The sequence below is a fragment of the Canis lupus genome, chromosome 19, assembly GCF_003254725.2.
Source record: "Canis lupus dingo isolate Sandy chromosome 19, ASM325472v2, whole genome shotgun sequence".
NCBI classification, from domain to species: Eukaryota; Metazoa; Chordata; class Mammalia; order Carnivora; family Canidae; genus Canis; species Canis lupus.
In genome coordinates this window covers 18280713-18294738 of record NC_064261.1, presented here as the reverse complement: position 1 = coordinate 18294738, position 14026 = coordinate 18280713, and the positions used below count along the sequence as shown (strand labels likewise).

General features: G+C 32.4%; 1 protein-coding gene across 10 annotated transcripts in view; it reads left to right on the top strand.

Moving 5' to 3' along the window:
- Nucleotides 1–14026, top strand: part of BLTP1 (bridge-like lipid transfer protein family member 1) — a 204520-nt gene that overhangs the window by 40787 nt on the left and 149707 nt on the right. For all 10 annotated transcript variants that reach the window (XM_025420514.3, XM_049097419.1, XM_049097424.1 and 7 more), the window contains 5 exons: nt 175–325; nt 3745–3901; nt 4311–4389; nt 6116–6207; nt 7525–7642. In XM_025420514.3, coding sequence (XP_025276299.3) covers nt 175–325; nt 3745–3901; nt 4311–4389; nt 6116–6207; nt 7525–7642 — 597 coding nt within the window. The remainder of the gene's footprint in view (nt 1–174; nt 326–3744; nt 3902–4310; nt 4390–6115; nt 6208–7524; nt 7643–14026) is intronic.

Here is a 14026-nt window from a genome sequence, read left to right as displayed (position 1 = left end):
GAATACAGTAAATTATGGTAGAGATAATACCAAAAATTCCCACTGTGTATCCTCAGTAATTTTTCAGAGTGTAAAGAGTTACCAGGAGCAAAACATTTTTAGAACTACTGACCTAGAAATCTTTAGACAGTAATTATAAGTAATTGACTTTGTATTGTATATTCTGTAATATAGGACTTGTTCCAGAAGAAACAGAAGAAAATATTGAAGGAGAAATGAGCAGTGAGGATTGCAAATTACAAGATTTGCCTCCATGTTGGGGACTGGATATTGTTTGTGGTAAAGGAACAGACTTTAACTATGGGCCATGGGCCGATAGGCAAAGGTACTTGAGTAAATTATATTTCTAAGTCTTTAAGTATGTCTTTAAATGTATTAAGATATGCTATAAATTTTATTAAAAAGTAGCTTAATATTTTTATAAGCTATTTTATTATGACAGGGTAAGCATTTTAATTCAAATTATAACTTGTTGGTAGAGAAATCGGCATAAGCAAGTTCACTTTGAAGGAGGAGCTAATTTGTTAGAAAAATGATGAGTGAAGAGCATAGTTATTGGTTCCTTTGTTTTTTCTTTTGTATTTAATTAATGAATTTGCCAGGGATTATTGGGCTGTAAAGATTCAGATTAAAGACATATAGTTCAGTTTTAGTGAGGAAAAAAGAACAGAAGAGTTTTGTGAAGGGCTGTTGTAAAGGAAGTAAAAAGTCTTAATGAAGAAATTAGAAAGGTACTGTACTAGTTTGCTAAGACTGTCATAACTAAGTAGTTTAAACAACAGAAATTTGTCATGGTTCTGGAGGTTAGAATTCTGAGATCAAGGTGTTGGTAGGATTGGTCCCTTCTGATGGCTGTCAGAGTAGGTTGTGTTCAAGGCTTCTCTCTTGTTTGGAGATGGCCATCTTCTTACTAGTCTTCCCATGGTCTTCCCTTCTGTGTGTCTAGTAGGCCTCTGTGTTCACGTTTCCTTGTCTTAGAAGAACTCCAGTCATCTTGGAGTAGGACTCACCCTAACAACCACTTTTTAACTTCATTATCTTTCTACAAATTCTATTTCCAAATAGCAAATTCTCAGATACTTGAGGTTAGTACTTCAATATGTGAATTTTTAGGGGGACACAGTTCTTCCCATAACAAGTATAAAAGTCATCAGAGAAGACTTAGGAAGGCTTTCTAGTAGAGGTAACATGTGAGTTGAATTTTGAAACCTAAGTAGGAGTTAGCCAACAAAAGAAGAGGAGGACAAATAATTGAGACAAAGGAAGAGTTCTGCAAATTCATGATGACAATGGAGGTTGTTAGATTTATAGGTAGTTAAGAAACATTTTATCCTGGAGGTCATGGACAGTGTCTGAAAGGTTTTTTAAATTTTTTAGTCATTCTATTAATTTTGGAGTAATTCTTATTTTAATATATTCTGACCATATTTCTATTTATTGAAGAATTTAAGCACAGACAGGGACATTTACCACTGGTTATGAGGGAACATCTAAATTTTTATGTAAATAGACATTGCCTAAGTTAGTTTTTCTGTTCATAAACTAGCTTAAATGGAGAAATACAAACCAAATCATTCACCAAAGCAGATCATATTGGGCTGTTGATTGATGAAGAGTGCTAATACTGACTTGATATGATGACTCTTTTTATTCTTGTTTTTTTTTAATCTTTTTTTATTTTTATAAATTTATTTTTTATTGGTGTTCAATTTGCCAACATATAGAATAACACCCAGTGCTCATCCCGTCAAGTGCCCACCTCAGTGCCTGTCACCCAGTCACCCCCACCCCCCCCCGCCCACCTCCCCTTCTACCACCCCTAGTTCGTTTCCCAGAGTTAGGAGTCTTTCATGTTCTGTCTCCCTTTCTGATATTTCTTGTTTTAAAAAATGTTTTCTACCTAACATTGTTTGAAGAATTATCTACTTTGTAAAGTAGTATGTTCTATTAAATTTGGTATCTCTAGTATTTAGGAATACCTGCCCCATCAAATGTAACTGTTTAGCAATTGTATGATAAGTTTGTTATTTGAAAACTTGCAGTATGCTAATACAGTATTTGTTGAGTTCTAGTTATGTTATTTATTAGACTTGAAAATGAACAGCTTAAAATTTCAGGTTAGGAGACAAATGCTTTTCAAATTACTGGTTAAATTTTCATTTTTAGATAAAATTTGAGATAAAAGTTTTCCTATACTAAACTATTCTCTATTTACTGTGGAATAGTTGAAAATGAGGGGTTTTACATCCCATTCAGTAAGGTACATTTATACCTTATTATATTTAAAAGGAAAAAATTAAAACAATGCTTTAACACAGACACATAAAATATTTTTGCATTTCTAAAATTTGAATCGTGCGATTATTCTTAAACTGTATTTAATTTTGTTACATTAAAAAATATTAGGGTATATTTACATGAAAGTCCAAACTAAACTTCTTTTACTCTACAGCCATATTCACTTCTAAGGTGATCTTTGTATTCAGTAAATCCTGCCACTGCCAGGAGAAAACAGCAATACCTTTCTCAACCTGGACTTACCAAACCATTCATTCAGATTTATAAAAAAAAAAAAAAAAAGGAAGAAAAGAAAAATTTATTTTCCCATGGGATTAGTTTACTAACAATACTTTACTTTTCACTTACATATACATTTCCTCTTTTGTAGCCATTTCCTTTTCTTCTTCCTCATTTTGAGTGTTTACACAAATATGAATTATAACTAGAAATGAATAGTAAGATCAATTTTCTTAGCATCCACTAAGATGTAAGAAATTTCGGAAGAGGGGCAGCCCAGGTGGCTCAATGGTTTAGTGCCTCCTTCAGCCCAGGGCCTGATCCTGGAGACCCCGGATTGAATCCCACATCAGGCTCCCTGCATGGAGCCTGCTTCTCCTTCTCTCTGTGTCTCTCATGAATAAATAAATAAAAAAAAAAAAAAGAAATTTCAGAAGAAATATCAACTGTTTGCTATTGGATAATTCAGTTTTGTGAAGAGATTTTGATCTCTGATGTAGAATGACTTGTTAGCTTGTAGATTTTGATTTCATTCTACCACTTTTACGTAATTTTTCTGAATCTTTAAGGTATTCAGCTTTTCCTTCATGGTATTTTCTTTCTGGACTCTTGGTTTTAGCTCAGGTCATGATCTCATGGGCTGTAAGATTGAGCTCCGCATTGGGTTTCATGCTCAGCAAGAGAGTCTGCTTGAAAATTCTCTCCCCCTGGTCCTCCTCACTCTTGTGGGGATGTATGTATGTACATGCCTGTGCATGCTTTCTATCAAGTAAATAAACAAATCTTAAAAAGATACTAAAAGCTTGCTGATCTTTGGAAGTATAAAATATTGGAGAAAAGAGTCTTGTTTTACTGAAAGGAAATTAGAGTAGGTGTTATTTTGTGACTTAATCTTTTTTCTATTTCATGTCCAATTGTTAAATGAGATAGCAGTGATAATGCAAAGTTAGAATACTGATTTTGCTCCCATATAGATGTAATTTTGTTTGAAAATTTTTTTTTTTAAATTTTTTATTTATTTATGATAGTCACAGAGAGAGAGAGAGAGGCAGAGACATAGGCAGAGGGAGAAGCAGGCTCCATGCACTGGGAGCCCGATGTGGGATTCGATCCCGGGTCTCCAGAATCGCGCCCTGGGCCAAAGGCGGGCGCCAAACCGCTGCGCCACCCAGGGATCCCTGTAATTTTGTTTGAATAACAAGTTATTCTTTTTACCTCCTTATATAGAGATTGTTTATGGAAGTTTTTCTTCCCACCTGATTATCAAGTTCTGAAAGTTTCTGAAATTGCACAGCCTGGGAGACCACGACAGATCCTTGCTTTTGAACTACGAATGAATATTATTGCAGATGCTACAATTGATTTGCTGTTTACCAAAAACAGGGTAATTATTGAACTAATATAGTAGAAAATAGTGTTTAAAATTTGAACATTATCTTCTAGAGTATTTTTCTGGTGATTTAGATTCATTTCTGTGAGCTTCCCACTACCCTCCCTCTGTAATAATTGTACATATGTATATAAGTTGTTTTCATTAAGTGCCAAAAGTAGAAAAAGTTAATAATAAACCTTAATTCTATAGTCTGGTTCTTTTTCTCCTTTATATTTAGCTAAATTGTTTTAACGTATTTTTAGTAAAACTTTGAATTTTGTTCTTAGAAACTTTTAATACCTATTAAAAGTATCATTGATGATTTTATTTTGTCTGTGATAACTGAAAAATAAAGATGGGAGTATGATTAAGTAGTGAGAAAATAATTGTTTTATATGGTTTAATTTTTTTCTTTTGATAGGAAACAAATGCTGTACATGTAAATGTAGGAGCTGGCTCATATTTAGAAATTAATATTCCAATGACAGTTGAGGAAAATGGTAAGCTGTAATGAGTATTTTTCTATTTTAAATGATAAATAGGGGAATAATTGACACATAAAAAATAGTTTGTTAGCCCACTTAAACTAACATTAATGGGGTTTTCTTTTTCAGCTTTCTATTATATTTACTTAACAGTACATATTACATACTTTAATTATTTGTGCACCTAGAAAGAAGGGAAAAATTTTTAAATCAAGTTAGGTCTAATGCTTCATTATACCCTAATACTTCTTTTATTATAAGACTGAGCGTAATTTGTTTAAAATGTATTTTTCCTAGTAGTCAATAGCTCTGCAAGAGCAGGTGCTGTGTGTGTTTTTTAAACTGATGTAAACTTGGTACTAAACCCAGTACTTGGTGTATGGTATATGGACAGTATGAGATAGAATGACTGACTGGTTTTGTTTTAGGTTATATTGGTAATAGATTTTTGTCAGAGTAAGCCTGATCCTTTGAAAAATACAACTTTAAGAAAGCAGAACATTTTATATTTAAAATATTAAATAATACTCTGATTGCTACCACTTCATCTGAGCTAATCTAAATTCATTATGCATTTAAAATTTGGACTCTGACACAAGTTAATCAGTAATGTGATTAAATACATTTTATTGGGCAGCCCGGGTGGCTCAGCGGTTTGGCTCTGCCTTCGGTCCAGGGCGTGATCCTGGAGACCCAGGATCGAGTCCCAAGTTGGGCTCCCTGCGTGGAGCCTGCTTCTCCCTCTGCCTGTGTCTCTGCCTTTCTCTCTCTCTCTCTGTGTCTCTCATGAATAAATAAACAAAATCTTTAAAAAAATACATTTTGTTAAGTTTATCAAAATATAGCCTTCTTCTTTATTCCTTCTTAGCCTGTTATTATATTTGTAATTGAGAGCAATTAAAATGAAATTCTGCTTTACTTATTCACTTCCTTGAGAGTACAGAGAATAGCAACTTACCCGTATTTTTGTCACTAACCAATAATGTAACTATGGCTAAGTATAATTAGGGTAATTCTTATATCACTCTTCACTCTTTATTTCTGTCACATTTTTTGCTGCTGGTATAAGAAGAAGGCAGGTTGACTACATTCATCAGCTTGTATGAAAAAGTAGCAATTGGGTCTCCCTACTTAGATAATCCATTGGGAGGCAATAACAGCATGGCATAGTGTATCTTTTACCTGTAACTTTGAGGCTCTTTTGATGAAGGTTAAACCTTACCTTAGCTGGTTTTAAAAGAGTGGTAAATCAGAGTATTGAAGCAGATGCTTGAGATTGTCTAGGACTGGTTGATGCAGAGTAGTGAGTTGGAAAGAACATCTTTTAGCGAAACCTTAATTACAGATATATAGTAGGAGGAAAAAGATAGTTGAGGGTTGTGCAAAATTGAGAATGATTCAGTTAAGGAAGTGCCTCTACTATTTTAAAACTGAAATTGCACACAGGGAGACATTTGTACACTTTTTTTTGGTACAATTATTGGTACACTGGAGTAAGGAAGCCACTGAGGGCTGAGGGAATCAGTATCTCAAGAATACTTATTATGAATTAATGGGAAGTGCCATAGCACACTGATTGTGGCACTCTTAGTGAGTTATGGGTCTGAAGAAAGCCCACAATCAGGTTCTTGGTTCTTTCAGGGATTCCTTCTTTGGGTGGTAATGGGAGATGTTTCCAGTACAAACTTTTAATCATACCTATATTATTAAAGTTCTTAATTTTTATTTTTTCACTTACTAGGTTATACTCCTGCAATTAAAGGACAGCTCTTGCATGTTGATGCCACCACAAGCATGCAATACCGGACCCTTTTAGAAGCAGAAATGTTAGCAGTAAGTTTAGAGTAAATGATGATATAATATATATATGTGTGTATATATATATACACATATATATTATATTTTTACATAAAATCTGAATTTGGTTTTAGTTTTTTAATATAAAATTTTTATGACCAGAAGTCATTAAGTGGTTAATCTCATTCAAGAACTACCAGGTGCTCTTGGCCTTATTTTTGTGAAGGAGAGTAGATTCCCAGTGCTGTGGACTCTGGCATCTCTCTTTTGCTCTACTTCTGGTTATGGGCAGAAGGTAATGCTAATGTGGTTTTTAGTCTTTGAAAATGTGAATATTATTTTTAAATTTCATTTTATGACTAGACTAACTCCCATGTTGTAAAAGAGATAATTTTTCACTATGTTTCTGACCCCATTGGATTCTTTCTTATGGCTTAATAAGTTATTTTGTTTTTTACTTAATGAATGAAGTAAAAAGAAGAAAATCTTACTGATACGGCAGATTGCTCCATATTAGAAAAAAAAATAGAAATGCTTATGATTAAAATTGCACAGTGGGGACACATTTCATTAATCAGGCAAATTATTCCTTATTAGGGAAGACAACAATAACAATAATAACAAAAGCCACTGTGTAAAATGGCCTGATACTCAGAAAAGATTCTTTTATAAGCTGATGTCATTAGATCCTTAATTGTCTAAAAAAAGGTATATTTACACATGATATATATGTAAATTAAGAGGAAAAATTTGAAATTACCAAGAATATATTAGATACTATAAATGTATATTAAACTGGCATATTCAGCATTTTAATGAATTCCTGAGCTATTGCTGATAAATGGTGCTGTGCAATAATGCTATTCCTGGTCAGGCAACTCTTACCTTTAGCAGAAACTTTGGCAGATGAAATACATAATAAAGCACCTAAAATACATGATAAAGCACTACTACCAAACTGCCAAATGGGAACCTGGAAAGCACTGGAGGCCAAACCCAGAGCTTCTCATGTAATAGATTAGGCTTAAGGATGAATTGTGACATTGGTTGTTACTCTGGTAACAACAGTTTAGCTAGACTACAGTATCAAAATCATAGCCTGATTTGTTGTTCTTAAGTTTTTCTGGACACATCATGGCTTAGTATTTCAAGGAGCTGGATGTAACCATGGATACTGACCTTTAGCCACAGTAATATTAAAATCTCAAAGGGACCTTCTGTTCAGCTCAGCAGGAAAATAAGTTTTAATTACTCTACTGGTGTGTGTGTGTGTGTGTGTGAATTTATTTCTATGCTCTTCACACAATGTCACATTTTAAGCTCTAACATTTTTACTTAACATTTCATTTGCAGTTCCACATCAATGCCAGTTATCCCCGAATATGGAACATGCCACAGACTTGGCAGTGTGAATTAGAGGTTTATAAAGCTACCTACCACTTCATCTTTGCACAGAAGAACTTCTTTACTGGTAATTTTTTAATAAATGTAAACACAGTGAGATTTATCACAGTGAACTTGTTTACGTTCAGTAAATTTTGCTTTTAGATTTAACATAGGGATTTGATGATACAGTTCATATATTTTTTTAAACTTCTTTTTTGGGCTAAGAATATAAAACAGAAAATTTAAATACAGATATTTTGTGTTCTCTTTTACCACAAACAAAGAAAATGTCAACCCAGAATTGGACTTACAAAAAAATGAAAGAACTCATCTTAGACTGGTGCTTTATGTCCGTCTAGTGGGGGTAATTTAGGGAGGATGAACCAATTTCTTTCTTTTCCTGAATTAGGCATCAGCATGGCTTCATTATATTGTTTCAATTATTGTCATTCACAAATAGTATATTCAAATAGTCAAATATTTTATTTTTTTACTTTTTTGAAGTATAGTTGACACGTTACATTAGTTTTGGTTGTACAACATAGTGATTCAACAACTCTTATCTATTATGCTGTGCTCACCACAAGTCTAGCTACTGTCAGCATACAATGATATTACAATACCATTGACTATATTTCCTATGCCATGCCTTTTATTCCAGTGACTTACTCTTTCCATAGCTGGAAGCCTGTACCTTCCACTTCCTCTCACCTATTTTCCTCATCTCTTTACCCTCCTCCCCTCTGGTAATCATCAGTTTATTTTCTTTTATTGTGCTCTTTGTTCTGTTTGTTAGATTCCAGATGTAGATGAAATGTTGTTGTTGCAAATGGCAAAATTTTATTTTTTATAGCTGCTTAATATTCCTCTGTGTGTGTGTGTACATGTGTACGTACACATACACACCACATCTTCTTTATTCATCTATTGTGGACACTTAGTTTACTTCCATATATTGACTATTGTAAGTAATTCTGCAATAAACATAGGGATGCATACATTTTTTTTGAATTAGTGTTTTCATTTTCTTTGGGTAAATACTCAGTAGTGGAATTACTGGATCATTCGGTATTTCTGTTTTCCCCAGCGTCTGTACCAATTTACATTTGCACCAACAGTGTACAAGGGTATGTTATTTTTGTATTTGGAGCTCCTACTTACTCTTTTATATTTGCATGGATATTGATTTGATGTTATCATTAATTGGAAAAAATTCCTTTACTTCTTGAAGCATATTATGATAGCTACTCATATTTTATGGGTTTAGGAACATGTGGTCTTGGTCTCTAACATAAATAATACTACACAAAAATAAGTTGTATCTATAGAACTTTCCCATAAAGTTTAGCTAAATGGAGTTGATCTGATTTGCCAGGGTCAGTGGCTACCCCAGAGCACCTAATATTTGCTTTACAGATTGCTACATTTATCCATCCATCTATCCATCCATGCATCTGTCCCTATGTCCACCAGTCATTTATAGGCTTATGATCTGTGCTGAGTACTATTAGATATTTGGGAATATAGTAGTAGTCAGGTGTTCATAGATAGTTGTGCCCTCACATTATTTACTAGCAATATGATGTTGGCCAAATTATCTAATTATTTTGCCTCTGTTTCCTTATCTGTGAAATAGAGATAATAATTGATACCCTAATTTGCTATTGTTAGAGTTTGGGTATTTTATAATGCCATTATTACAAAATGTTCAATTGTAAGTCTTTTATATTTTTTCCTGGTTTGTTTGGGAACTTTATCATGGGGACTAGATAGAAAGCTTCTGTGTTCTTGGAGTTATATAATTCTTCAAGGATCAAGTCAGGGTCCCGGTAGTAGAGGATATAACAGAACCCCAGGCAACTTAAACTTTTGTCAGTAAAGCTGAACATTGAATAAGTACTGCCTAATTCAGATTTATTTAAAAAAAAAAACTAATTCTTATAGTGTGTATTATGTGTTTGTCTCTGTTCTAAGCAATTTGCACATATTGAATTGTTGAATTCTTATAATTCCTGAGATCGATATTATTGTTATCCTTGTTTTACAGATGAGGAAAGTAAGTTACAGAGTGCTCAAGCAGTTTGTCCAGGGTCACACAACTAGTAAGTCTGTCGAGCTAGTGTTCCAACCCAAGTCATCTGGCTCGAGAATCTGTTTACATATAGTTTCTTCAGCAGTAGCAGTTTTCCTCTCACTTAAGATTTTGCAGTTTTAACTTTGCTAACCTTTTAAAATAGGTTTCTTTTTTCAAGCCTTAATCCTTCACATTTTTTTTACTCCAGACTTTTCACATTCTTAGACTTTGATCAAAGTCTGAGTGCTAAGAATAGTTGGAGTAGATAATTCCTCAAGATTTAAATTTTTAATTTTGTGGTAACACTTTCGTTTAGGCTAACCATTGTGTTAGTCACTTTCAAACAACCAACTAAGCATTTCCCAAGTTACAATCATGTTTTCCCTAAGTTTTTTTTTCTAAATTATTTTCTTTATTTCTAATCTGTAAGTTTATACATATTGCAATTCACTGTTTTGGTTATATTTTTCTAAAATTTATTTGGAGAAATTTAAAGAAAATAGGTAAAAAACTTAAAGTTCTCATATTCCAGAGTTTACAGCTGTAACTTTTATTCATATTTCTTCTATTGCTTTTTAGAATCCTTAAAAACTTATTTATTCTTTAAAAAGGATAATTATTAGAGAGTAATATGTTTAGCCTAGGAGTGAACGAACTTGGTTATAGTGTTTGAATTGCTGTTTTCTTTTCTCAGTTTTATATTTCTCTAATGACAGAATTCTGCAGAAAACAAATGATCTAATTTGATCTGAGGGAATGCCTAATAATATTCCTCAGTAGCCATTTTTATGCCAATTATTAAGTGAAGTTCTTAAGAGATTTTAGTGTGGGGCAAAGACAGCTTTATGATAAATATAATAAAGAATCTCAGGAATTAAAGATGTAAAAAAAGGCAGAAATGGAGTCTCTTCTGCAAATATAAAAATTGATTTATATTAACTCTGATGAAGGGGAGAAGACAATGTTAACAACATTGCAAAGCTCCAATACAATTGACTGACATTTTATAGGGTATTAGCCTGACAACCTAATTGTAAAGTCAATTGTAAATGATTTTTTTTCCAGATGAATGTTTGAATTACCAACTTAATAACTTTATTAAGTTTTTATTTAAGTTCCAGTTAGTTAACATACAATGTAATATTAGTTTCAGGTGTATAATATAGTGATTCAGCACATCCATACAATACCCAGTGTTCATCACAACTTAATAACTTTAAAAAATTTGTTGTCTAAATAAGTAAGGCAGTCATCAAGAAAACAATTCCTTTTTTAAATTAAATTATTTGATAAGACCATCTGCTAATGAGAGTAGCTTTTGGTTTAAAGAGAAAACAATTAGATATAGTTGTTGAGGCTAGTAAAAATATTTTGCCATATTTTTAAATATTATCAGTAAGGATATTGTATAAGATGGGAAGGAAACTATATTGCAGAATATCTTGAAATTTCATGGAAGAAAAAAAAACAGTAAGACTTGTTAAAATAATTGGCTAATAACTTTATAAACATATTAGCTTCCTGAGATGATTAATGGATAATTTGAATTTGTGTTTATTTTACTAGCAATTATGTCTCAATCTTTTAAACTAGAAGTGTAAAGTAGATAAATGTAATCAATGTAAGTTGAAAGTCTCTTAATAATGAAATTTAAACCATGATCTCAGCCCACAAATAATTTATGGGTATGTCACTTTATGGGCATTTTTTGTTTTGCATTATTTATCAAGTATATGTTTTGTTTTGCATTATTTATCAAGTATATTGGCATGTGTACCTAAACAAATGAAGCAATACAAAACATTATATATATGTTGAGTGCTAGCATGAACTGAAACTAACAAATGGGTATAAGACACGAATACAGAGGAAATCATTGTGACCTGAAGGTAATCAGAGAAAGTAAGGGAAAGACCATAAGATCTAAAATGGGATATGTAAATGAACTCAGTAATAATAACTGATTATTTGCATAGTATGTCTTCATAGAAATTCTAAAACATGTTCATTTATATTACCTTCATGACTCTGAAAAGAGGTAACTATTATTGCTATCCCTGAGTGAGGAAATTGAAGCAGGGAAACATCCAATGACTTAGGCAGACTCCGTGAGGCTAGTAAGTGGAAGAGATATTTAAGTACTTTTTTTCTTTGACTGTGGACCTTTTGCTCTCTCTGTAGTATCCTGTTGTTGTTAATGATGGTTAGAGTTTTCCTTTATCAGAGAGGATACCAAAGAGTATAATTATTTTAGATGGGATGAATAGTTTGAGTAAAAGTACAGAACTAAAAATGTTGATGAAGAATGAAAGTGATAAAATCAGCTTGACGAATAAATTTATACTGTAGAGTTTGTTAATTCCAGAGATGACTTTTGGGTATCTCTCAATTGCTAGCCATTGTGCTAAAGAATAAAGCTAGCAAGTTGGGATGGAGTCACGTTAGTTAGGTAGGGTGGCAAGTAGAAGTAAAACTTCAGAAGTAAGCATACAGAGTATATAGTATGATAAACCACTATGATTACTTGTTTAGTGAAATAAAAATACATTTGAAGTAAAATTGTCAAGTGAAGTTTTTATAGAACAGGTTAATTTCCATATTCAATTGACTTAAAATTTAATATTAATTTAAATTATTGACATTTGATATTAAATATATTATTTTGCCATTTTATTAAGAGAGATTTTTAATGTACACAAGCTTCTGTACATTGCAGCTAAATTTTAAATGATAATGAAATCATAATTTCATATGACATTATATAAGATAAATTTGACTTCTTATTTTATTATTGAATATAGTACTTTTCAGTTTAAATACCTCATTTAAAATCCAAAGAAACTGGGACACCTGGGTGCCTCAGCGGTTGAGTGTCTGCCTTTGGCTCAGGTCATGATCCTGGGTTCCTGGGAACGATTCCTATATCAGGCTCCCCAGAGGGAGCCTGCTTCCCCTCTTCCTACGTCTCTGCCTCTTTCTGTGTCTCTCATGAATAAATAAATAAAATCTTAAAAAAATAAATCCAAAGAAACTACTTTAAATATTTAATTATTTTTACCTACTATTTTCTTAGAATATCTTTAATATAAAATGCTTCCATAGAGTGCTTACCCTGTAGCAGTTACTATGCTAAAACTTCAAACATACCATCTCAGTTCTCACAGTAAGTCTGTGAAGTTGTCCTCATTTTGTAAAAGAGAAAACTGATAGCATTTACATTAATTAAGATTGCATTGCTAGTAAAATAGTAAAGTCAGAATTTAAACCCGGACTGTCTGCTGTCAAAGAGTGCTATAATACTGCTTCTAATTGTTTCTCTCTCTCTTTTACACAAAGCTCAATTTTATATGCATAGCACTGTGTTATATACAATGAGTATACAGAGATGAACTTGACACCTTTAGGAGGAGACCATGTACTGAAAGATAATGATTGCTGGGAGTATATGCACATAAGCGATGTGAATGCCTGAAGAAAAAGTAAAGCCACTTTTTTAGATTAATGTTAATGCTTTTATAATAAAGAGTTTTTGCCTATTGAGATTAAAATAAAAAGGTAACAAAGGATAAGCAGACTAAATAAATGAATAGTTTTAAAAAGCAGCACTTAAAACCATGCAAATCAGCAGTACAGCAAATCAGAAATCAGAGATTATTGACTGTAAACATTAACAGGGCCAAGTTTGTGTTCACCATTAGAGTCTGGCTCACAGTAGACCCTCTGTAGGTATTTGTTTAATGAGTAAAACAACATGAAAAAATGCTCAACCCTACTTGTAATTAGGAAATTCAACTAAAATAAGTTTTCAATTATCTATTAATTACCAAGCTACAACCTCCTGCTACCCACAGAGAAAAAGAGAAGGAAAGAGGGAAAGGTGGAAAGAAGTATAATGCAGGAGAGAGTACAATGATAGATAGTCAAGCATAGATTTCCTCTAGAAGTATAAATGATTTCACTATTCTTGGGAAGCAATTCTGTAATTTATAATAGTTTCGAAAAAATTTATAAACTTTGACCTAGCCATTCCACTTCTGGAATCTATACTGACAAAGTATTCCTGAATATCTAAAATATCTTACATGAAAATATACATAAAATAATATATAACACAAAAATTTGGAATGAGTCTAAATATCCAAAGTTACTAAATGGCTAAGTAAATCAATCCTGGCAAACGTCTTTAATGAGCTCAGATTAAAGTTTTTGTTAATGTGTATTGAAATAACATGGAAAAATTTTGAGTTCAATAAGGAAAAAGCAATATATAAAATATGTACATCTAGAATAGTATAAAAATCTACATAACAAAACTAGAAAACTATTGATAATGCTGGATATTTGGGTAGTGGATATTCAGGTGTTTTTTTTCTCCTTTCTAAAATTCCTTTAAAA